Genomic DNA, 24,989 nt, shown 5'->3' with positions numbered 1-24,989 from the left:
ATGGACTTGAAGGAACTATCCTTTCCCAAGGTCCTAAGGAGATGGTAGTGGGGAAAGGGGATTAAAAATGTAGGAAATCATACACATTATAAGAGACAAGCAGAACAAATGACAAAAATAGCTGTTGTCAGCCTAGGCAGAATTTAACCAGCTAGTGTGTGTTTACATGAGTTATTTTACAGAAGAACAGAGTTCCCAGAGGCCCTGGTTTGGCTGAAGCTGAATTCTGTGGCATATTCTGCTTTCATGTTGCTGTGCTGAAGAGTTGCCCAAAGCTGCTGCATGGAAGTCCCCAGGCACCTTGCAGCCAGAAAGGTGTTTCCTCTTAAAGGCACAAGCTCTGCTGAGAATCATCTCTAGTGTGAGAGGCATCATTGCTGGGTACTCTCCCAGCAAACAGTTGCAACTGTGATCTCAGTCTGTAACTTGGCTGAAAATCCCAATTTCTCTACACCCTCACCCATGTGTGCACCACAGAGAGTACAAATACTGCAGTTTAAACTTCAAAACCTGTAGTTCTTTCTCCTCTGCTGGATATGGGTATAAGCTGTTATTTGCCAAGAAAACATGGCTGTAGGTTTGTCATCACCTTTTTATAATTTCTTTTATGAGTAGAAACTAGGAAATGGTGATACAGCTTTAATTTTTTTAGTTAAAAAAGTGGCATACATTTTTTTACCTATTGACTCACTGGATCCTAAAATGTTTCAGGGTTTTAAGTAAGAAAAAGAAGAAAACACTGGAGGCTATTCCATAGAAAGCTGCTGCTGGTGTAGCATCCTGTGATTGCTATGGCTAGATTATTTAGAATAAATATCTTCATATGTTTGCCCTGTTGTTCTAGATCCTTCCCTTAGGTTCTAGTGTTGTGGACAGAATATTAATCTGAGCCTGTGTGATCCCTCTTGCAGTCTTAGATTGAAGTGTGTGCATCCTTCTGTGCCTTGGAATGAGCTTGCCAAGGCATGTAGCAACTGCTGAGTGAGAGCTGTGCCATGGGCTGGGAAGAGGAGCCTCCCCCTCCCTATGGGAAGGAGTTTGTACCAGCTGCAGTGCTTTTGGCAAGGACAAGCAGCCAGGCTACTGAGTGACAGTGTCCTTTGCCTGTTAGCACTTAGAGGGAACTTTTATTTCCTGAGCTGGAAGCTAGCGTGTTTACTCTGTCAGTGGTATCCAGCACCAGCTTCTTTCAGAAACCCCATCTTGGCTTTTTTTAAAAAATCCGAAGAGGTGCAGTGTGTCTGCCTTGCTGGTTTTGGTGCTGTCAGACACTCTGACCTGTGCAGGACAGACAGGAGCAGTGAGGCCCCGGCTGTCAGTCACACCTCCAGCAGCAGCACTCACACCTCGTCCCCTGCTAGTCCTGAGGTCAGAGTGGCTCTCGCGTTTCTGTGCTGGGAAGTCTGCAGTGGACACCCCAGGTGTCTCTTTCAGCAGGTCACTGATGTCACTGCTGCTGCTCACACTGAAGTGCCCTGTGTGCCCGGCCTGCAGCTGTCCCTGCCAGGCTTGGGACAAAGCTCTCCATCAGAGGAGCTGGAGCCATGCTTGGGGAACAGCCCAGGGATACAGGATGGCATCCTGATGGCTGCTGTCACCTAGAGTTTTCTCAAACCAAGAGAGAGTGGTCCCAGAGTTGCTGTTACATTCCAGTAAACCTTCCCTACAATCTTTCTTTTGAGTCAGCAGCATATTCCTTCATCTGTGTCTTCAGTGAGCAAAAATGGGCAGTAGAATCTATTTATACACTTAGCTGAGTTCAGCAAGTTGCTCTGGCTGAAGCAGAATTTGGGGAGAGAAGGAGCAAGCCTGGAAAAATGATGAAATTGCTCTTTTCTTGAATTCAAAAATAAAAGCTTTTAAAATATAGGGGAGGCTTGGGAGGGAACTGTTTTCTGCAGCAATGGCCACTACCTGGTGCAGTGTGCTGTCACCTCCAGGCTGCTCTGGTGCTGGCATTTACTCATTGTGCTTATTCCCTGCACCTTGTTTTGTGCCTATCCTGACTGTGCTGAAATATCAACCTCAGCCTTGCAGTTGTTTCTCTTAAGGTCTTCTGGGAATTTTCTCATACTGGAAGGTTTTGGGTATTTGTTGTGCATGCATTTTTTATGTTCCTTTTATTGATTTTTTGAAAGGGTATCAGGTATCCTCCTGATATTGGGAACTACTGGGGTGTGAAATAATTTCCCAGGAGAAGTGGCAGAAAGCCTTAGTATCTGAGATATTAAAAGGTGGATAAATTTAAGACTAGAGGGTAATAATTTTGCATTAGCAAGAAAATGACTGAATGATTTAAAATTAGTAATTCCTGTTCCTCTCCCATACATAGCATGGCCTGCAAAATGTTCTGCAAAAAAAAACCTGGAAGCTACTTTTTTTTCCTGGTGATTGTCAGATGGAAGTTTTAGGTACAAACACATTTGATTTTAAGAAGTACTGCTACCAAAGCTGCATTTGAAGATGTGAACAGCCTGTTCAGCCTGTCAAGTACTTGTAAATTCTATTAGGACCTAGTATGCTAGATGATAATAGGGAGTCCTATAAAGAGGAAATACTCGGAAAAATGCACTGGGACAGTTGTCCTTTCAAGCTTTTCTTATTACAGGGAGTACGTAGATTCCCTCCCTCAAGTCTCTCTGAAGGACTGGCCTTGGGGGCAGAACTGCAATCAATGTCATATAAACAAGCAGAAACTTCACACTGAGAACACACAGATACAGAAAATTCAACATTTTTAAGGCGTCAAAACCAAACATTGCATTTTCTTGTGTTGTTCCGGCCCTGGACAGACTTTAGTTTTCCCTGATTTTTTGTTTGCCCTGGACAATGCCCTTCACTGTCTGTGCAATTCCTTAAACGATCAGAGGATGCTGGATGAGAGAGAGCTGAGTGTCCTCTCTGCTCCAGAACAGGAGCAGTGAGACACTAGCTCTGATAAAAACATCAGTGGTGTCTCCCTGACCAGGTGTGGGCTATGGAAACACAGTAAATCAGCTCTGCAGCACAGCTTTGTTCATGTACTCAGCCTTCCCTCCATGCCAAGCTTTAAGATTGCTGGATCAAAGTGGAGCTGGGCCCAAGTCCAAACTTCCCCCAACTTGAGGGGAACTTGGATCCATATCCCAACACTGGGACTTGGCTCTGCTTCTAAATCAAGCTCCCATAATCTCTTGGGAAAAGGCAGACCTATGAATTGTCCACTAAGTTACTGAAGGGCAGCCAAAGCTTCTTGTCGCTGAACACATTTGCTCTGCCTGCCCTGTATTGCCAGTAAAGGAGTTTAGGTGAAGCCTTTCTTTAATCCTGAAATGCTGATCTTAGCCTTTGGGTTGAGAAAAACCCATCCATCCTTAATCTGATATTTTAATTTCAGAATATTTCTTCTTCTCCTTCCTTTTCACCAATTAGCCAGCAGGAAGGCAGAAGCCGTCTCCTAGGACTGTGGGATCCCTGGCTCAGGGGCCAGGCAGAGCTGGAGCACTGGCAGAGAAAGCCTTGCACATCCTCCTGGCATTGCCCAGCACTTGGGTTGGCACAGCAGTGTCTGTGCCAGCCTGGCAGAGTCACAGCGGTGCTCCGGGATCGCTGGCACCTGCCTACCATGGCAGGGCAAGGCTTTGGGGTCAAGCTTTCCCATAAAATATGGACAGGACACCACTTGCACTGGGAGTGATAAATCAACGTGAAATCAACTAAGAAATGAGATATGGGATGGAGGAGGGGAGCAGGCCCCAGGGATCAATAGAGCTGTTTTGTGTTTAGATTGAGGTCTTCTCTTTCAGGATTCTCTTCTGTGACCCCGCATCTTCATCCTCCACCTTATTACTGTATTGTTACTCGCTACAATAATGACAAAATGTCCCATTATTGCTACTGCCATCAATAATAGCAGCAGTTTATCAGCAGTGTTTATTAAGTTAAATTCCATACCAGCATCTATCTTCTCCTCCCAACACAATTTTTACATAATTTAAGATAGTAATGGAGGAGACAGAGAAAAATAGATGTCATCTTAGTGTATTTCAGTAGTTCCATTGAATTATTTCAAATTAGGTACCTTCAAAGAGATTTATATTTTGTATTCCTAAGCTAAGCCTTTTTTCCTGCTGCAGAAGCTGATTTTTGGGGTCTTTGTGCTGTCACAGTCTCTCAGTGTTCACCAGCTTTCCAGAATTGTCAAGCCACCATCCTAAAAATTTCACAATCTTTTCCTTTCTCTTTTTTCATCATCTTTTAGTCTGCTTTTGGAAGCAAATATTAAGCATTAAGAATCTTGAAATAAAAAAAAAATTCTCAGGAAAGGACCTGCTGGCAGTTTCCAAATAAAGACTTTGTGAATCCCACTGTGAAAGACTGTGGTGTTTCCCCACTTTGCCTGAACATTGTGAAGAGCTGTGTAATGCACTGAAGTGAGTAGTTGTGACCCCATCCATAGGCAAAACACAAGAGTCTGATATTTCTTCCAAAATCATTTTGTTTGCAGTAATAATAAAAGAATTCCTTACTTGATTTCTGTTTGTCCTCCTGCTTTTCGGGCAATTTGAACCAGCTCTTTCCCGTACCTCTCTTCCGCTTGTGCTCTGTTAAAAGAAAAACTCAGTTTCTCTTAGTGGTACCAGGATTACATTTACACAAATATTGTAATTGTATCTGAGGTGCAAAACATCAGAAATGCAACTTATTTAATTTCTCTATCTCCTCAATCCTAGTGCTGTTAGTTAACCTCTGAAATATTTTAGTTATTTAAGTTATTTCTGGAAGAAATGAGATAAAAATGAAGCCCATCTGCATGGCTTTGATTACTGTGGAATGCTATGTACAGCTCTGCCCCCTAAACGTGGATTCATGGGAAGAAGGAAGTGAACAGCGATGAGATGAAGTTGTTCAGGACAGAGCAAAAGGAACCTAAAAATGACAGCTGACTCGATCCATGAAAACACTGACTGTGAGGGGACTGAAGAGTAGTTTCCAAAGGATCCATTCAAGAGATGTTGAGAATAAATGGGAGCCAGGGATAGCAGGAATATTTCTGTCCCTTGAAAAGATGAGGCACTGCTAGAAGAGCTGCCATGGAAGCCGAGGGGGAAGGAGCCCTGGTGGCTGTGTGATTGGTGAAGCTGGGGCAGCTTTGTGGAAGGGACAATTTGTGGTATCTCACCTAATGGGGAACTGTAACTGGTGACTCAGGAAAGTGGTTCTGTTTCTATGGTTAATAAATACAAATATTCCTTTGCTGTTTTCCCTTCCCCCAGCACTGGAGGAAAGTTCTGTTCTCTTTAAAAAAAAGTATTTGTACTAAACAGCTTAGTTCCTTTCTCCTGGGTGCAAGCCCAGGGTAGAACCAAGTTGTCAATCTTTGAGTAGCTGCTAAAAACTATTGATGGTCAATAATAAATAACGAACAGATAGCCTGGTCCTAGCACCTGGGGGAGGGATGTTTTTGTTTAGGGTAGGTCCAGTTCTCAAAAGCAGTTTCAAAGCATTTCAAACTGTTTTGGCCTGACAGTTGGCACCTTAGAGAAATGTACTCTTTGTTCAAAAAATGAATTTGATGTGGGTGCAAGGCCCTACAACCCTGCTGGGATTTAGTCCTATCAGTCTTCCTGCTTGGCCAGGAGGTGCTTGTGTGTTTTTGCTGAGTTATAGCAGTTTGAGGGCTGCTCTTGAAGTTCTACCCCACGGCAGCTGTTGGGGTGGGTCCCTGAGATGGTCCCACCACCCTTCCTGATGCCCCTGGGCTTTGGGAGCACCTTGCCTCGTAGCCAAGGTGCTCAGGTGCAAATCCACCATCTCCTGGCACCCGAGGCAGGACTCTCCCCAGCCCAAGGAGATCAGTCAGGCTGCTGGAGCAGGAGTGCTGGCCCTGCAGCAGTAGCAGAGAGTGTTCCTGGCCCCTGTCCATGGCTCCCATGTGTGGAATGCTGCATGTGCTGCCCTCCTGCCCTCAGAACTGCTGTGTTTTAGTGGGGTGTTCCTACAGCAGTGCTTGGCATTCCTGATAGAGGAACAGGGTGCAAAATGTGGTGACAGGCCACACAGAGACACCACTTGCTTTTCATGTTAGATGAATGACATTTCATCAAAATGGAAATACACTCCAGACACATAGGGCTGCAGAAGAAGAATACATTAATTTTCCTCTGATTTCAGTATCAGGAAACACTTCTGTGTCAGAGGCTTTGCTTAGTGCCAGTGTAGCAATAAGAGTTACTTGTGCTGCAGTCCCACTTTTCTTGCTCAGTATACAAGTATAGCACGGGGAAAAAGCCTGGCCAGCTTTTACACCAGTGCCAGCTCCTGAAACCTCAGCATGTACTGGATTGGACTAGCCCAGGGTCAGAGGAATTTGACAGGAGGCTGATACCATCTATTCACATCTTCATGCTGCTTTTCCCACTTTCCAGTACTCCTGCACACAGCTTCTAGGTTTCCCTGCAGCCATCCAGAGATGGAACATACTTTGTGTTTTAACCCTGGGCTTTGTTCTGGAATAAAATTGCTTTCTCACTCCCAAGCCTCTTAGGCCCTTCTCTGGGCCAGTTAGGGGGATTTATGGTTGGAAAACTGAGTGTTAATGTGGCCAGGGCCAGGGCAGCTGGTTTCAGGACTGCAGGAGTCATGGGCAGCTAGATAATAATAATCTCTCTAGAAAGAGAGATTCATCCCATCCTTTGATCTTCTGCTGGGTCATTCCTGTGAATGACGTGAGGATGAGCTGAAACAAACACCTGCCAGCAATAAACTGGAAATCACATCTTTGACTCAGTGCCCACTTCTGGTCTCCTTTTCCTCCTCCCCCAACAGGCACGTACACACACAGGCACACGCGTGCACACACTCCCTGCAATGTCTTGGGGGTGTAAAAAACGTCTTGGAAACTTTTCCAAAATGACTGTACATGTATTTTTTCTTCTTTACGGAAAGAACTTCATGCCTCCACCATAAACCAGGAAAAAACTCATCCTGCAACTTTCAGAAGGCTCTGCAATGTTTTGGAAGGAACACAGCTGTGTGCAGCATCCAATGCAGAATTGCACTGCCCAAGGCCTGCAGTGCAGTTCTGATCTCTGTAAGTTATGAGGCACAAAGATGCTGTTTTAAACAGTTGCATCTAAGCTGCCATCAGGCAGATGTGACTTCAGGACTGTGTGATGTATGCCAATATAACAGGCTCCCACTGGTGGTCTAGAAAAGCAATTTAAATAGCTTCAGGTTTTGATGGGACACTTCACACGCTGTGAAACAGCCACTTTTGAGTCTGACAGTTCACATTCCCTTGAAAGTCCCAGGGCTTTAAAATCAGCCATCAGAAAACCACCCTAAACCTAAGAAAACTAGATGGGGATAGTATGGGAAGAAAAAGCAGGAAGGCAGACCAATACTCATAAGGTGACAGTGCTGAGATAAACTGTTCTGGGATTGCCTGCTGGATATATAATCCATATTTATGTCATCTTTCCTACATGTCAAGCCTGAGGAAGTGTGTGCTTCATGCTACATGCTGAAACTGCTGAAGCCACTTAAAAACAGCACCAAATTTCAGAGCTGTTTTTCAAAGTCACACCTACAAAAATTAATGCCAAAGGATCCAGAGCAGCAGTGTTATTTTCTCACCCACAAAATTGTCAACTGTCCATAGCTGCTGTTGAGAAAGCACCAAGAAGCACATTATCAGGAACACAAACTACAACATCGTTACTCAAAGCCTGCTAAGGTTGGTGAACATCAGGGGCTGGTTTGGGTGTCTGGGTAAGGCTTTAGGTAGCATTTTATGTAGCTTTGTGTTTGAAAAACGTCTCATTTTTGGTACTGGCAGGAAACTGAAACAGTGCCTGTGGCAACAGCATGTTCAAAGAGAAACAAAAATGTGCAAGTCATTTTTGCCCTGCAAAAGGGAAAATTTAGAAATGTTACTTGTGGATGTAGGTGCTACTGTGTATTTCTAGACCCATAATGAAGGGTTTTAGTGGAGCTCTGGGTTTCTGACTCTTTCAACCTTCTCTTCCCTTCTCCTTGAGATTTCTATTTATCCACCTTCACATCACAAGGCTGGGATTCATATTACTCAGTCTTTTCTATGTAAGTTCATAACTACCAAACTGAGAAACAGCCTGCTATTCCCTTCCAGATGCCAAATGAGACAAAAAAGAAGGCTGCTCACACTTTTTTCACACTGATTTTCATACCTCTGCTTGAGCAAATCCTCCACATCTTTGCACATCTTCTTCCCCTCCAGTAGCCGCTGTACGAGCACCTCGTAGCCAGTGTGGAAGGTGAACTCCTTGCACTGAAAACAGAAAAAAAGGTAATAGCTGTTAAGCACATCAGTTCCTCTTACCTTAATTCTAATTCATATTTCTTAATTCCTCTTACCATATTTTCAGAAAAAAAGAGTCAGCTCAGTACAAATATCAGCCTGAGGGCAGTGACTGTGCAGCAGTGTTGTTTTAATGGGAGGATTTGTAGCACGGGGAGACAGGATTTCTATGTTCTACCCCTGGTCCTCCCACTGCCTCACAACAGGATCAGGACAAGCCATTTTTCCACAGGGAGCCTGAGTTAACCAGTACATAGAAATAGCATTATTGAAAATGTAGTGGTGAATGTTTTCTGAGCTTTATGTTTCAGCATTATGGTAAAATCACAGGCTGTGAAACCATAAAGAGAACGAGTGTGTTCCTTCCCTCAAGCAGTTTATCTACAATACAAGCCCTTATATATGAACTGAATGCAGTTTATACATGCATCCACTGTCCCCTAAGCAGTTACCATTTAATAAATGGGTTGCTTTATTGCTTTCCACCACCACTTGTGAAGAAGACAGCTGTTTAAGTTTTGGTACTTGGAAAAGATCCTCTGGCAAGCAACTGCTTGGGCACTTGAGCTTGTGCCTTTGCTTCCTTGTTGCTGGGACTGGAGAGGAGCAGGGGAGCTCTGGGGGTGGATGCTGGTGGTTGTTGGAAGCCTCGCAGGCCTTGGGACTTCTGGAGATTTGCAGATCTAGGAACAGGGGTTTTTGGTTCTTCAAGAGCTAGGATAAATTTCTGCAGACAATCCCTGTAAACCTACAGGTTGTAGTAACATTTCCAGTGCTACAGTTCATTGTAAAAGCCATCACCCCTGAAGAAACAGGATCTCAAGCCCAAAACATTAGTTTTCCTAATGTTTCCAAGGGTAATTTACACACACATCACAGGGAGGGATCCTGCTGTGAAATAAATGAGAAGCAGCAAGTTTTGCCATTCAGAGAGAAAAGCAGGAAAAGTTCTTGATAATACTCTGGCAATGAACTTAGCACTTCCCCCCTCTCTCTTGTTTTTGAGGACATTCCAATGGCAGAAGGCATCACTGCTGTAGAAAAATTACTATAAATGGCTCTCTCTGCCTGGCAGAAACTCTGGTCAGATGTTCCACAACCAACTCACACCCCCAGCATTTTAATTGTGTATTTTCAGATGCAATCAGCTATGTCCCACAGCTGTGCACACAGCTTTCTTGTCCCAGAAATGCTGCCCATGAGGTAAGTGAAAATATCCCGTGGGTTGGTATCACCCCAGCAGTCAGCCACTGCCACAGGCAGCAAAGGCAAAGTGATAGGCTCACTGTGAAGCTAGTCTGCCTTTCTGTTCAATATCTCTCTTTGCTCAGTAAATCCTAAAACTCACTTGGTGTCTTTCCCCACCTCTTTTAAAATGGCACTGTAACAACTGTAAAATCATGTTACACTGAAAGGATGACAAATTCTTTATGTCTGAGAGAAGGCTTATTAAATTCCCTAAACTGAGAATGCAACCCCAACTTGTTATCAACGCAAAACCACACACACAAACACAGCAGTGTGCTGGGGGGCAGCCTGATGGGCTGAGTCCATCAGGCACTTTCCTCAGGCCCCTGGAAGCATCCCTGCCTCACTGCCTGCCAGGTTCCTCTGGGGTTTGTTCCTCTGGCTGGTCCTTGTAGAGAGATTTGGCTCCTAGGAAGGACTTCTACCACAGACACTCATGTAATCTATCTTGTTTTGAGGGGCATTCATCTCACAATTTGCTTTCTTGTCCTCCTCTGTGTTCCTGAAGAACGTGGAGGCCCTGTTTCAGAAATGCCAGGGTCAGAAACCCAAACCAGGGCTCGCAGGCAGCAGCTCTGGCTGTGCTCTGAACAGCTCGTGCCACCCACCCAGGCTGCAGAGGGAGCGAGAGGAAATGCCACAGCCAGGCTGAGACAAGTGTGAGCTGCTCTGGTCACTCATCCTGCAGCACTGCTTCTTAATTTCCAACCACAATGCAGCTATGAATCACTCAGGCCTCAGCTTGCACAAATGTTTCCCTTTCATTTTAACAGCTCTATTTCTTCTTTCACGTGTTGTACAACTGCATCCCCTCTCAACATCTCCTTGCATCCAAACAAACCTCCTTTGCCCTTTCCTGACATTCTGCTTTTTCATCCCATTGATTCCCTTCTGTTGTTATAGCACCTGTTCAAGGTTGAATAAATCCCTGTTGGACAAGGATGATGCTTTACCACTCCAGTAAAGAATAAGTGGTGCTTTGTACCGTGGCATTAATGTCAGCTCTCTAAGAAACACTTGTGGTTCATCAGAGGATTGCATTTGCCTTCTTCCACTATCAAATCATAGCAGTGGCACTCAAATGAGCTAAGATCTACAGATATACCTGCAATTCTCTCCTCTTCTGCTGTTTTATTCAACAAGGTCTCAGTGTATATTGGATTTTTTTCACTACTGATCTCTTACTCCCATTTTGTACTTTGAAACTTTGATTTTTATCTGTTTTCTGTTACTCCAGGCTGAAAGGTTATCAGATACCTCCTGTACAATATTTCATTCTACCTGTTTATTTCAAGCACAGCTATTTGCAGCCCATTCTTCATGTCTCATGGCAGGATCCAGCACCTCACCAGATCAGTGTGTTTGCCCACTTTAGAGTTCTTCCCCTGCTTTGTCTGTTCAGTCCCATTTTGTTTTTATCTAGTGTCTTAAGGATTTCCTGTGTAACACCATAAGTGACCCCACATTTTCTTTGTCAAGACAATCAGACAGCAAGGCTGGATCTCGTTAAACAACTGTCTAGCCTTGCTAAGCTGTCTCGCCTCTATTCTATTTTCCATTTACCATTTTGTGTTATAATTAGCACCCGCATTGAGTGGTTTTGCAAAAGCTGTTAAGCTGCACTACTCAGACAGTGCTTGGTACTTCTCAGAAAGGATTTTGTGATGATTCTAAGAACTAATGAATAGTCAAAGAACTATTATTTTTTTTTTTTAGAAATCAGAAAAAATGCTTTAATTAGATAATAAATATAGTCATTAAATGTGTAAAATATCATTTGCTTATACTGAAATCTAGTTGCTTGGAAGAGGGTGATTTAACTCACCACCAGCAATTTCTCTCATTGTCAAGAAAGGGATTCTCAAAGTGTGTGTGGCTGTGAAAGAGGATTTAATCCTTGTTACTAAAAAAGATTAGCTATTCCTTGTTGTCCAACAGGCCTATAATCACGAACAAGAAAGTGCTTGACAGGGATTTCAGTGTTGTGAGCAGAGCCGTGTTCCCCTAACTCTGCATGTGTGCTCTGGTCTCTGCCTGGGGATTTTCTTCTTGTTTTCTTCTTGAAAATCACAGGTAAAAGAGGGGCAGCATTTCTTCTCTTCCTAGTGACAAAAGTTGCTTCCCTCCAGTGCAATGAGCAACACTGTTCCTTCAGAGACAAAAGAAATGTGGAGGGGAGTATATGACTGAAACCCACAACTTCTGTGCTCTAGTTTGAGCAGAACAGCTTATCCTAGAATACTTGGAAGGAGGCATGGAAGCCTGCAAGCAGTGGTGAAGACAGTGAGCACGATGGGATACCCATTCCAAATGTTAATTGTGGGAGAGATTAGTCAGGGCTGGCTCTGAGCTGGTTCCCACAGCCATCAGGGAGAGGCTCTAAGGATTTGGAATTTGGTAATGAAGGCTGCAAGGGAAGACTGGGAGTGTCAGTTCCCTGCCTAGAGGGTAGAAAGTACCAGGATTGCTGGGGGGTGACAATTTCCTCTTACCTTCTGGTGACACCAATCTTGTGTCTTTAGCAACTCACTGAGAATCAGCCTTATTCCAGAACATATTCTTCTGAGCCTTGTGCTGCTGGGTGCCCAGAGGGAACTGTGAGGCTTTTTGAAGTACAAGAGTTTACATTTTGAAGTGACAAGGCTACTATTGCAATAATATCAGAGAGGGAAGACTAAAATTCTGTGCTCATTACTGAAGCAGCTTTCAGTAAATAGCTTTTCCAATGCACTGGAAATAAAATCATCCAAACTCATGTACAAAAACCTATGGTACACCCTGCACATCCAGCTGGTGATGGTCACAGTGACATGACCTCATCAGGTCATTGTGGCTGTGCCATAGCAACTCTGGGCTTTTCTGCTGTGGCTGCTTTCCTTGGGGCATTTCTAATTATGCTGGCACCTGAGCTGCCCATCCAGGACCTTGTTTAGAGGTAGTTTACATACCACAACTCAGACCTCTCCCTGCTCCTGCAGGATTAGCTGGCTTGGCAGCACCTTAGCATCTCCCCCAGGGCAGCCGCTGCTGCTGAAGCCGTGTGTCCTGTTTGGGGAGTGTCAGGGCTCCTCCTGGGCTTGCTGCAGTGTTCTGGGAGCTGCAGCTCTGCTTCTCAGCATGGAAGGACTCATCCCAGCATCTCCTGCTGCAGCACCTGCTCACCTGCTTTCTGTACAGAACCGGGTCCAGGTGGTAACAGGGACAATAACCCCAGGGTACAGCAGGGCAGCGGCACCACCCTGATGGGGAGAAAGGGCTGGAAAAGGAAAAACTCCACAGCAGACACTGGGTGCATTGCTCAGTACCCAGCAGGACAGAGCTGAACTGTTATGGTGATAAACAGAGCATCAAAATCCACACATGGTACCTGCTCTGCACCTCTCAGGGGGGCCTGGAATGAGCACTGACAGACACAGCAGAGCTCTCAGAGGGTCTTTCAGCCTAACCTGCCCTCATTTAGGAATCATTTGAAATGTATTATCTGCCAATATTAAAAATATATATATATATATATATATTTTAAAACCCCCACACTTTCTCTTAAGTTTAAAGTATTTAGTTAGAAAAGTCCAGTCCTCGTCTAGGTTCCTAATGATATTTTTCCAAAGATTGAATCAGAAGTGTTCTCACATGGTTTTGGACTGAAAATGCTAAATGTTGCTACCTGATCCAAATAAACTATTAATACAGATTTTCAAAGAGAAAAATAATTGAAACTGAATCTGTTATGGGTATCTTTGGAATTTTTCTCTAAATCAAGCTTTTTTTGCATTCATATCTTGTTTAGTTTAGGTATGCTTATAACAGTTTTAGTAAAATAAAAGCTTAGGATCTACTTTCCCAGAGTCAAAAAGGAAACAACTACTGGTGTGAGGAGGAAGTTTAGAGAGAACAGGGCACAATGAAATTTTGAATAAGCGTCATTTTGACAATATCTTTTTCAACTGTCAGAAAGAAATCCTTTCTATCACACCTAATATCTCAGTCCTGGACTGAAAGTAAGTGGTTCCGACTGAGTTAAACCAATTAATTGTATTCTTGCATCATACCACTGGGTACTGGCTGTGAGTGTTTCCAACCCTGTTCCCTTGATCTGTCAGTCTCCTTGTCAAGTGCCCTGACAAAGGTTTCATACATGTAGATGAGCAGCAAACAGACCTAACAGCCAAACATGATTTAGAATCTCCAAGTACATTGGACTGGATATTTCCTGTCATGCCACAGCCTTTCACTGTAATTCAATCATTTGCTTTATGTTTTGTGGTTTTTCCCCTGGTACACTTCAAAATTTCCTAGTAGTTCTAGAAATATATTCCTGACACAAAGTGTTACTGCTGTTTTTCACACTGTCCTGGAACAAACAGGACAGCAGCGAGCACCACTGCTTTGTGTGTGCTGAAACACCCTGTGCAGCTCTGGGGCTCAGGGGTGCCTGGTGCAGCCCTGCTGCGATAAGAGCTGCTTTGCTGCTGCTTCCTGTTCCACCGCTGCTATCCCGGCTCTGCTCCACCACAGGGGCACATGAAAGAGCCCTTTTCAAAACCAAGCCCAGCTTTTCAGCCTGGGCCTCTGCTGCCTGGCCCTGGGACTGTGCCAGCAGCTGAAAATGCAGCTCAGCAACCCCATTCTGAGCTGAGCACATCCGTGGGGGAAGATCACCGTGCCCAGAACAGAGCGGTGTCACATCAGAAACCCCTGACCAAAATGTCCTCCCCTGACCTGTGCTGGGTGTGATAGGAGTCCTTTTCCACACATGTTCATGTCACAATCAACTGCTTGGTGGCTTTAAAAGCATTTGCTCACGCTGTACTATGTAAGAGCTCCTTTTTCCTACTGGCTGAAATCAGTTGGAATGGATTTGTGGATCCAAACATCACAACAGAATGTGATGGTTGCTTGTGCTTTCTGAGACTGACTACAGAATTTATACGAGCTTACAAAATCTTTTTTTTTTCTTTTTTTTTTAAGTATTGATTTTTTTTTTCCTCACATAAGCAGAAAAAGCAAGGAGGAGTAGGTGGGTTGAAGCTGGCTGTATAAGATTTTTGTCACTTCTTGTAAATTTGCTCTTCGTGTATCAGAAACGAATGTTTGCTCAGGATGTAGGTAGGGACATTTTGGTGATAATTCCAGGAGTTGACTTGGGCATTTTCCACAAGAGGCTTAGTTTGCAGTTTTGCTGCAGCCTGTTACCTAAACCTGATGTGCAGTACCTTTCATGGGGAGCAAATGGTATTTATTGCCAGGCAACAGCACAGAGGTGAACCTTGAATGGGACCTTCAAAAATCAGAAAGGAAAAACCACCGCCTCTGCAGCATTCCAATTGCTGGGCTGCTAAACTGCATCTCCCACTGCTCCCATAGCGAGGTTCTCATCATACTTCAAACCTGCAGCAGCTAGGATAGTCAGAGATAAAATTGAAATTGAGATTCACAAACTATACAATAGCACTGCAAATGACACTGAGCAAAATGAGCTCCTCAGTGGTCCTTTGCTCTTGACCCTGCGGGTTTTCTCTGAGAAGGAAACGGTTGATTTAGAGTTCTGCTGACACAGGAATTTGTCCTCAGCTTCCTGAGCCCTCACCCTCCTCACTGGCATCCTGTACTGCTCATGTGTTATGTATTAGGCATTCTTACAGTCACAGCATATTGTTTGGCTCTTTATGTTTTAATCACCCTCTGATTTGCACAGCTCCAAAGTGATGGCTGCACAAAAGCCTGCCTCACTTTTGCAGGTGGTTTGCTGGCTGGCAGACTCATGGCACACAGGGAACAGCCTTGGAAAGTCTCAATTCCAGTCTACTAATAGGACTCTGCTTGTGCTTATTATCTCTGTTTTAGGTTGTCTTCTTAATAATTTGATTAAATATTATTTGGAGTGCAGTTCAGAGCCCCAGTGCTCCTGTCCTTAGCAGAAGGAGAAAGGAGCCAGCAGACAGACATGCATCACAACAAAAAGCATGACAAAAAACTAGGAATCCATTCAGAAAATCCATATAGAACAAACTTCTGGAACACCTCTGTGATAGGGATAGTAAGAAATGGGACAGGAGGCAGCAGAATCCTTCACCAGTTTTAAATGTAGCTTGATGTGGCTACATGACACAGGTTTGACGTGGCAGCATCCCTTTGTATTTTCTCCATATGACTTCAGACAACAGGTAAGTCCATAAATTAAAGTGGCTTCTCCTTGGAAGCCAACAGAGAGGCCAGAAGTGAGGATTTGCACCTGTCTTTCAGAAGGCACAGCACTGTTGCCATGGTCCTTCTGAAACATGAACACGACAGATAAATGTGTCAATGGTGGAATCAGATGTTCCTTCAGTCTCCTACTGAGTAACATTAGCTACACAAGAGAAACTGGAAGAAAAATAAGGAGAAATAGAATCTTACAAGTAGAGGATACTTCTGTTTTACACAAAACAATAGTCAGAGATTGCTTTTGTTTCTATTCCTCTTTAGTTCATGCACTTCCAGTTTCCTTCTCTGTTATAAGAAGGCTCCTCTCCTTCTTTTAGTGGGCTTAGTGACCAGACCACGGTGAGTGAAAACACCTGAAACAGCCCTGACTTGCTCAAGTACAGAGACAACTGTCCACCAGGTCTTACAGAGCCACTGGAACCAGACCTGCTTAGTTAGTACATTAATTTATTAAAAAACTGTATGTCTTTCTCCTCCTTGTCTTAAAATGCTTGCAATTGTTTCCTGTCAGTCCTGAAAAAGGCACTTCACAAAAGGCACTGCTGAACCCATGCTCTATTTGTTACTGGTGTCTCCTGGCACGTGGGGAAGGGTAAAACTTCAGGAAATATTCCCAGAGTCTTGTTGTACAAGGAGATTGAATTAAAGATTTACTTCACTTCTTAGTAAAGATGATTTCAATAGTTACATGTTACCAATTCCATTTCACAAGAGGTCTTTGCCAATTAATAATTTTCAACATATCCGATTACTCAACATGATGCAACATTCTTACACTCCATGAGTATCTGATTGAGACACCCCCCTCTCACAGCTGCCACACCACCCCTCATCTGCTGCCTGTACAGGGAAGGGGAATTTCATTTGAACCTCTTTCTCCAGCTGTTTTATGTGGGGGTGTGAAAAATGAGGTTCACCTTTTTGGTATAATTTAAAAAGTTTTATAAAAGACAAGTATGAGACAGAAATAAAGCAAAATGAACAAATACAGCTGGATGCCTCAGCATTCAGCCAAGAGCACGCCTTACTGACAAAGGATTGTCCCTTAAAAACACCAATCTCTTGCATATTCATAAATGCTTATGCATGACTCAAACATTCCTCTTAAGTTTTAGATGTTCCTTTGTTTAGCTTCAACTCCCCCTCCCCAATAGATCAATCTTCTTGGCTCCATTGAGTCTTACAGTCCCTGATAAGAGAAGTTCAATAAATTCCTCCCTTGGAGCTCCAGTCACTGCAGTCTTCATCTGGATAAGATAATCTAAGAATGCAGGCAGTGGGTTTTTTATCTTTTCATTCTCATTCATATATGAACAAAAGCAATCTTTATTGTAATACCATACTACTCCCTAAAATATATATATATGTATTACACCACTATTTCTTAGTTTCATACAGCAAAGTTTCCAACATTATACATGTAATATTAATTTTAGTATTTGTGAAAAGCATAATATAATATAATATAATATAATATAATATAATATAATATAATTAATATGTATCTGTAACAGGGGTGAACCACATGGCAGGAGGGAAGGCATACCTGGATTCCAGGCTGCAGGCAGTGGCTGTGGGCAAAGAAAGCTCCAGTTCCTGTTCCAGCATGTGCCTTCCCCCTGCAGAGCTCCCAGAACCATAGAGGGGTTTTATAGCCTGGTCTCTTCCTCTTTGGTGAGCAAATGCACCTTAGTTCTCCATCTCCAGAGAAAGCCTCTACCAGGTGTGAACTTTTTCATCAAAGCCCAGCTTTATTTTCCAAAACAGCACCCCTACTTCCCGTAAAACGATGTTTTTCCACATAATAGATTCTGCCAGAAACCCAAGTCCTAACCAAATGTGCATCCATGGTCTTTCAATGGCAGGGCCCTCCTTTCCTTCTCCTGGTGCTCCTGGGGATTTCCATCCCACTGAGCAGCAATCCCGGGGCTGTTTATCAGTCCTGACTTGTTAATTACCCTTCAGTAATTACAGCACCTACTGCAAGGAGCAAGAAGTGATGATACTCAGACCTCAGGGCTGCTGACCACCTATTTTCCTTTTTGTCTTTGTCCCCACCCCTTATTTTTTATTTTTCTTGCATATTAGGAATACATTAGGCCTGGACAAATTGAGAGCAGCACAAAATAGCTTTGAAAAGCTCTTACATTAAAGGAAAAAAGATTGTTTATTTATTTGCTCTGAATGGAATCACATGAGTTGGTATCTCTAAGCTGGCCCAAGCTGGTACATTTTCACTTAATTCCAAAGACTGTTGCCTTTCATTTCAAGTAAAGATAAAGTTGCATGAGGAGCTATGGAACTTTTCAATTCCTCAGTCTTGTTCAGTGATATTTCCCCACCACTTTAAAGAAGTACTAAACTCCATGAACAGCAAGGGAATAATTCTCTGGGGAGCTGAAAAGCTGTTGGGATCCAGATGTATATTTTCAATGTGGGTTTTTTCCTTCACCTTGACACCCTGAGCAAGGCTGAGTGATCTCCATGCAGAGCTGTTCCACCAGCCCTCACCTCCTCATCCCAGCCTCAAATCCCCAAACTCCTACTGAGCAATACAGTGAACTTTGTGAATTATTGAACTGTGGCTGCTGAGAAAAGCTTTATTACAAAACCTAGATTAAACTGCAGATGAAACTTGTGTTTTCTGTGCCATCTGCCTGCTGGAATCTACCTTGCTGTGGCAAGGCAGGAAAATAAAATCAGAAAAAGATCTTCTTGAACTGAAGGAGCTGAAATATAACAAAGCAGCCTAACTTGTCTTCCATATAAGCATACAATGAGTGTTACTGGATTGAAATGCCAGTGTCCCTGTGCCTACAAAGCAGCGCAAGTGACTGAAGAGGCAGCTCTGCTGCATTGCAGGAATGTCAGCCTTGAGGGAGGAAAGGGATGGGCCATGAATCAGCCGGTCCTGCCAGGAAAAATTCTGTTGAAATGGGATTTGTAAGGACACTCTGAGATCCACCCTGGAGAAGCTGTGGTGGGAGGAGAGGCTGAGGGCTGGCACTGCTCAGCCTGCACAAGAGGTGCTCAGTGTGCTCAGATTCCTGTGGGAGGGAGCAGGGGCACCCAGTGACAGGGCAAGAGGCAACAGGCACCTATAGAAATTCAAGAAGTCCTGTTTAAGCACGGGAAGGTTTTTGCTGAGAGGGTGGTGAGACACCAGGGAATCACAGGTATCAGTTTGCACAGAGAGGCTGTGGAGTCTCCATCTGTGGAGATACTCTGAGCTCGGTGCTGCAACTGGCAATTTGAGCTAGAGTTGGCTGGAGATGTGCAGAGGCCCCTTCCAACTTCAGCTATTCTGTGACTCTACCTCAGAAAATGCACCTCAGTGGGCTGCTCTGGCAAGCCAGAAGACACCCTCTGATCTTTGTGAGACACTCCATTTCAAGCTGTGTGTGACAAATACTCTTTAGGTGCTGTTTGTTAGACGTGGCCATGTACATGCGGGTGAAGAGTCCATGACTCACCTATTCCCTATTTAAAATACAGACTCATGGCACACTTAAAATTGGCAGAAATAAGAACCCTCCCCTTCTCTGAGCCCAAGCAAAACCAACCAACTTTTGCAGAGCAGGATGGATCAAAACATACTAGATACAGCTGTGTAAAAATATTAACAAAACTGTCACAGTGACTTACTTCATCAATCAACCAATTTGAATAGTCAAACCCCTCAGCTGCAACATAGTTTTCATCAGAATTTTGCAACAATTTTCATCAGAAAATTGTAATAAAGTGTATTTAACAGTTTAATTATTTCAATCACTGACCCAAAATGAACTCTCTGTAAATCCATTCATCCAGTGTTAGTTCAATTGAGCTTCATTTTAGCTGTTGTGCTCTGCTCAGAAGTGACTGCTGAAGCACCAGTGTTTCCATAGCCACAACAACTGATCAGGTTTTCTACGTGTGATTTCCTCTGGTTTCAATGACTGTTGTGATTGCCCCCCTTCCACCCTCCACGGGTGCTTGTCATTGCCTAGTGAGCCAAGTGTCCTTCCCAGAGCAGCTGGGGGAATGGAGGAAGAAATTACACGTAGAAAAAGATTAGAGCAGCCTCTTCTCTGGAGATGAAGTTGACCTCACAACAAACACAGACATCAGCTGGGCAACCAGTTCAACTTTTCCAAGCTGGCTCTCCCTTTATTCCCCATTTCCACACACGTCCTGCAGCGATGACATGGCCTGGATGTGATCAGCACTGTGGCCATGCCTCTGTCTCTGGGGCTCAGGGAGATGCAGGACCATGGCCATGCCTCTGGGGCTCAGGGTGAGGCAGGACCATGACCATGCCTCTGGAGCTCAGGGTGAGGCAGGACATGCTGACAGCAGAGCCCACCTGTGTGCTGTTGTGCAGGGAGATGTTTTATCTTAATCTGCCGTGTGTCAATAGGGTTAGATGCAATCGGTGCCATGCCATTCAGATCAAACTCAGTGGGACCCACTTGCAAGGCTGGGATGCCAGGCTAGAAGGTTTGCCAGCCTCATCCCTGCCTGGCCCAAGTCAGCCTCAGGGTGCTGGGCTGGCAGGAGCCTCCCCAGCTCCAGTTCCTCCCAACAAACCTGCCCAGTCTCACTTCCTCCTCACAGACCTGCTGCAAAACAACAGGCCCTGCAAAGCTCAACCTCTACAGGAAAGCAGAGTAGCTACTGGTATAAATAAACTTCCTATTTTGAGTAAAACCATTGATGCTGTATTTCTTCAGCACGTTGCCTAATACGTTTAGGAAATAGCTTCACTGTGACTTTTATCACCATGGAGCTCTTGTTCCACAGTTAAGAGTCTCATTAGAAGCTAAATTATTTGTGAAGCTAATTACATCTTTTTTTGGCATATACAACAGACCATTGTGTGAAAAAGCTACAGGAGGAGTTGAGAGGCTCACCTACAAAGTCAGCTTTACACTGAACCTAAGGCTGAACATAGCCTGAAGTCAAATCAAGACAGACTGAACACCTTTGTAACAGTCCCTGTTCCTGGAGCACTTCCACGGCTCCCACAGTTGCAGTGTCTGACCACAACCATGGGTCCACAGGCAGGGATGTGGGAAGGACCAGCCCACAGCAGGGCAGGGCAGCAAATCTTCCCAGCTTTGTTCAAGGCCTGCTTCATATTTGCCTGGCCTGCATCTCCCCCACACTTTTAAATGTGAGCTGTGAGAATCCACAAGCCCCGAGTTCATCCCACAGCTGAGAAGAAACAAGCATTTCACACTTCATGTGTTTATTTTTAAATCCTAAGTACCTTAGGAGCCCATGACACACTTTCAGAATTGACATGGCTGCTTGAATTTGATTCAAAGCTGTCCAAGAGAATAGATTTGCTCCCACTCAGCTCTGGGCACTTTGGAGCCAACCAGCTCCTTTGAAAGCCTTCCTCATTCCCTGTTCCCAGGTGGGTATGGCAAAGCACAGAAGTGGTGCCAGTACCTTCCTACCTCTTGGCCAGAAATAGCTGCATTTCAGGGGCTGCAGCTGCAGTTTTGAGCAGCAGGTTGGAGGGAGACTAAATAGAAGGAAAAGGCAATGACAGGAATTGCAAAGGAAAAGCAATGATGAGTGCAAGAACACAGAATGAGACTAAGAAAGACACTCTGTGACTGAGGGGGAAAGATTTTCTTGGATAGTGGTTTTAGTGACAAAAAAATTACTGCTGCTCTGCTGGTTAACATAACCCCGTCAACCTGGAGCTCAGCTGGTGCCACACACACACTCCTCATTAACATGGGAATTGCCCTACCTGTCTTACATGATGCTAAAGAAGACAGGTAACATCTGTCAGGCTTGTACAGCAGCCCAGCAGAATATTAATCCATCAGCAACTGCCCTGCATTGGCTATCAAACCAAATTTGAATTTTTATCTTGCTAACGTTTTCCAAGAAATATTAACAGAGGATAGAAAACTTCTGTTAAGAAGCACATTTTAGTGCAGACTTTGAGCAACAGTTCCTTAAACCATTACAGAGAGTGTGGAGCATATAGAAATAAAAATTGTAATTAGAAAATACACATGTTTTTGCTCAGGCCATGCTACAAAGAAAATATAATTGAACTAAGTGTAAATTTTAGTATAGTACTATCATTGCTACATTTATTTGGAAAAGAGGGGATAAAACTTAAACCTGTTATGAGGAACAATTTGCATTTTCCTGGAAGACAGCACATGCTGTTCTTATGAAGTCTGGGGAACTGTGAGGAGGAATGAATGGTGCTCTTCCTCTGCTAGTTGGGGGAGATCTACCCTTAGGGTTTCTTTACATATCTTACATTGAGGTAGGTCCTGAGGAAACCCCTGCTTATCCAGAAGTTTCCTAACGGTGGAGCAGGGAGCTGCTGCTCAGGGACACCTCGTCAGGGCAAAGCACAGGGAGGGGGTGCAGCAATCAGAGATCAGGGCTCTGTGTTGAGGCATCCACCAAGGGGCAAACACGTTTGTCAATCAGAAAGGCAGTTTCTGTTCAACGGACACATCAAATACAGGAGATAATTTCTCGCTGAAGCCAACCACATGAATACATTTTCCTCTTACAACAGAACCTTATGAATGCAAAAATAATTGCTGATCTTGTGATGTGGGGGGCAAGCTGCACACTAGTGCTGTGTTGTGCAATATCCTGTAAGTTTTCACTTTAAAAGACTTATTGCATAGCTAAAGCTTCCATCCTGCAATATATTATCCTTATATAATAATATATATTTTAATATATTCCTGCCTTCTTAATCAAGCTGGGCATTACATTTCCAGGCAAAAAATATGAAATCCAAAGATGCTTTGCTTTAAATAAGGTGCTAGCTTCAAAACTAAGCAAGGATTTGAGTCATGGTAACGTGACTAAGCACAGGAGAGTTTAGGGAAGAGGAGCCATGAAGAACTGGCCTGGCCAGATTGTCAGCTGGCATTAATCATCCTCACACTACTCCCATAGCTTGATTTATTCTCCCTAGAGACCAAGACATTGAAAAGTAACTATAGCAAAAGTAACAGCTCTAAAAGTCATGTGGCTTGTTTTCCAAGGAACTTCAGCAATGCAAGGGCTGAAGCTCCCAGGGCTTCTGACCCACAGCTGTGTCCCACCCTGTGCACTGCACTGTGCAGTCAGTGGGTGCACAAAGAAGGAGAATCACACATAGGTGTGGTCATGCACAGTTAGTCCTAACATCAACACTGACTTTTGTATTTCCTCATTGTATTTTTATTAGTTTTAACTGCTCAAATCTATTACTGCAGTGGGGTGGGGAGGGCTTCCTGGAAGAGTCCAGAGGATGGTGGTTCATTGATATGTGTTTTTGTCTCTGCCCTTCTGTTTTCTACCAGGAGAGGGTTTACCCTGAAGCATGGGTGGAGAGAAAGAGAGCACAAGCAGAAAGAACTGCCAGGCAATGGCAGGAAGAGTTCATATGGCTTCATGTCTTTCTTTAAGTCAGTCCTAGATGCTGGATAAATGATTACCCAGAAAAGAGGCAACCACATAACATCCTGTTTATTCAACTTTGCGATGTTAGAATTTCGATATTGAACTTTCATTCTCCAGTTGCAAGAGAACCTCAGATTACCATAGTGAGAGAAATGACTAAGGTCCTTTTACCTTGTAACTGCAGGGAAAGAGCTTGAAAACAGGAGACCAAAAGGATTTTCAAACAAAAGTTAAACAACAAGTATGGAGTGGATCTCATCTTTTCAGTATTTGCTGGTTTTAGGTCATCTGTGAATGTTTGGGCTCAGCTGGTCCTTTCTAACCTGTGCTACCTCACAGCTCCTGGGCTCTGCGTGCCTGGGAATGCTCCTGGCAGCAGGGTGGGAGCCTGGAGGGAGCTAAGCAGGAGCATTTTGCTTGCAACTGCTGGCTCTGCTCCTTAGCAAACAGGAGGGAATTCAGCCTATAATTAGCAACAGCTCACCTGCTCTGGGAGCCGCTCGTAGAGCTGAGGACACTCACTGCAAGCAGGTTCTTAGCATGGTGAGACAGACAAATCCATGTCCCTTTCAAAAGTGGTTTCTGGCCCTAGGAATTGGGAATGTCAGTGGTTTTATGGGGACTGGATATATTCTTTACACTGCATCCTTCTGTCCAGGATCACTTACAGTATCAAACACTAAGATTTTGCTTGGAGACAAATTTGGATTTTTACTAAACTAAATTTAGAACTCAGAACATCATTAAATTAGTTTTAAGCTATATATAAAATGAAGCTGTATTTTAAAAAGAATTTAAAATACAGATACACTGAATATAGGAAACACATAGTAAATGTTCACTTACCCAAAAAGCATCTTTAAACTGCAGCTGGGTCATTATTATTGCTCTGTGGAGGGGTAGGAATCCTTCAGCAGGTCCGTTGTGGGGTGAGAGCGGCAGCAGGCACAGCTCTGAGCCTCGTCACTGCACCCCAGCTCAAGCAGAGAGTGCAGCACATCCACAGACCTGTCCCTCCTGAAGTCAGGCTGCTGCCAATAGCATGGGGCTGCTCCAGGCAACTCGGAGAAATGACCTGTGGCTGTGAGGGACAGAGGGCAAAAGAGCTGTTGTTCACACACAGAGACATGTAAGTGCTCAGCACCCACATCCCAAACCTGTTTCTCTTCTGGTAAACAGTTAATATTGAAATGAGGAAGCAAGGAGATGTCAAATGGTGTCAGGCTGCTCCTTGCCATGGGTGTGTGTTTGAGCAGACAGGAAAAAAATAGAGAGGAGAGGAAAAAAAGGCACTAAGTTCAATGATATGATTTGATCAGCTGCAAGAAGAGAGAGAACAATCACGGTGCAAAGGAAACCAGCACAGTACAGAGACAAGCTATTATCTAATGCTGTGGTCTTGCAAAGAAAAAGAAGCAAAAGAAATATAGGTGCCCCATTTCTGCAGCACCTTCTGGGGCTGGCAGAGGCCCATGCTTTTGCACACAGGAAGCTTAGCTCAAAGCTGCATTTTGCAGCTGAAAAGACTTTTCAGGACTCGGGTTAAATTAAGAACTCTGAGAAGTGTGCAGGTGTCTGCACACATTTAGATACCTGGACATCAATGTAGAGAACACTTCTGATTTGCATGCCCTCATATGAATATGCAAGATATGTGAAATTTAGAAGTAAAATCCAAAGTCTTGAAAAAGAAGAGAGCTAAGAGTTTCTTAGCACCAGGACCTGAGTGAAGCCTCACAGACCAGTGAAGCAGTAGCACCCAGACCACACCCAGCATCCCTTGACACCAGGTATT

At 44.0% G+C, this 24,989-nt stretch overlaps 1 protein-coding gene across 1 annotated transcript in view; it reads right to left on the bottom strand.

The window, feature by feature from the left end:
* The window catches only part of PSTPIP1 (proline-serine-threonine phosphatase interacting protein 1), a 52,346-nt gene extending 27,607 nt beyond the window's left edge, over positions 1-24,739 (bottom strand). Inside the window, exons 1-4 of the mRNA XM_014251287.2 lie at positions 24,645-24,739; positions 24,041-24,275; positions 8,190-8,290; positions 4,509-4,583 (exon numbers count right to left, since the gene is read on the bottom strand). Of these exons, the coding sequence (XP_014106762.1) occupies positions 4,509-4,583; positions 8,190-8,290; positions 24,041-24,073 (209 nt within the window). The 5' untranslated portion in view covers positions 24,074-24,275; positions 24,645-24,739. The remainder of the gene's footprint in view (positions 1-4,508; positions 4,584-8,189; positions 8,291-24,040; positions 24,276-24,644) is intronic.
* Positions 24,740-24,989: the final 250 nt, after the last annotated feature.

This window comes from Pseudopodoces humilis, chromosome 16 (assembly GCF_049639895.1).
Source record: "Pseudopodoces humilis isolate 2021_Gansu_Grassland_sample_001 chromosome 16, ASM4963989v1, whole genome shotgun sequence".
NCBI classification, from domain to species: Eukaryota; Metazoa; Chordata; class Aves; order Passeriformes; family Paridae; genus Pseudopodoces; species Pseudopodoces humilis.
Note: the sequence above shows the minus strand (reverse complement) of the source record. Positions and strands in the feature narration are given on the sequence as shown.